This window comes from Sphaeroforma arctica (assembly GCF_001186125.1).
Source record: "Sphaeroforma arctica JP610 unplaced genomic scaffold supercont1.12226, whole genome shotgun sequence".
NCBI lineage: Eukaryota > Ichthyosporea > Ichthyophonida > Sphaeroforma > Sphaeroforma arctica.
In genome coordinates this window covers 1-751 of record NW_014028332.1, presented here as the reverse complement: position 1 = coordinate 751, position 751 = coordinate 1, and the positions used below count along the sequence as shown (strand labels likewise).

The window sequence follows — 751 nt, the reverse complement described above, 5'->3', positions numbered from 1 at the left end:
ATATATACACACACACACACACACACACACACACACACACACACACACACATATATATATATATATATATTCACACCACCATCACCCCTTTTCTATTCAATCCCCAAACCCTATATCACAGATCAGCTGCACCTTGAATTCCTATCCATGAACGCCGAGGGCCACGTATGCCCTCAGACCTTTCTATTTTTAGAACAGTACAGTGCACGCCTATCTGCTGTGTCACAGGCACTACAGGAGTGTCTGAGTGCGTGTGAGCATACTCAGCCTAACATGTTGCCTGAGCCTGTGTCGGTATTTGCAGCGTTGGCGTATGCTTTGGAGGACTATCTGCAGGCCTACAGCCAGTTCCTACCCAGGTGTGTGGGGGTGTATGTGCTTGTCTGTATACCGACGTACTTGGTTGTATATTTGTATATACGTGTAGGTGTAACGATATACTGAAGTGTTTGTTCGTGTGCTATTATATTTATTGCGTTTGTATTGTGTTTAATATTATATTGAAATGTATGAGTGCGTGTGTTAAGCTCAGTCAGACAGGTTGCCTGTTTCTGGATCTGTATTCACATTGCTTGCAGATGCGCTGGATAGCTTTCTACAGTCCTACAACCGGTCGCTTCACAGGTTTGTGAGTATGTACGTAATGATGTTCTCAGTTTTTTGTTGTTAGTGATATATTATTACACATGTGCGTCACAACTTGAAACTTTGTATTGTTCTATACATATAAATATATAAATATTCCATATAT

The 751-nt window shown here is 41.1% G+C and overlaps 1 protein-coding gene across 1 annotated transcript; it reads left to right on the top strand.

The window, feature by feature from the left end:
* Window positions 1–147: 147 nt before the first annotated feature.
* SARC_17817 (hypothetical protein) lies at window positions 148–359 on the top strand (the record flags this gene model as incomplete). The annotated part of the gene is made up of 1 exon (XM_014288095.1): window positions 148–359. A coding segment is annotated over one exon (212 nt), but the record flags the coding sequence as incomplete, so codon positions are not given.
* Window positions 360–751: the final 392 nt, after the last annotated feature.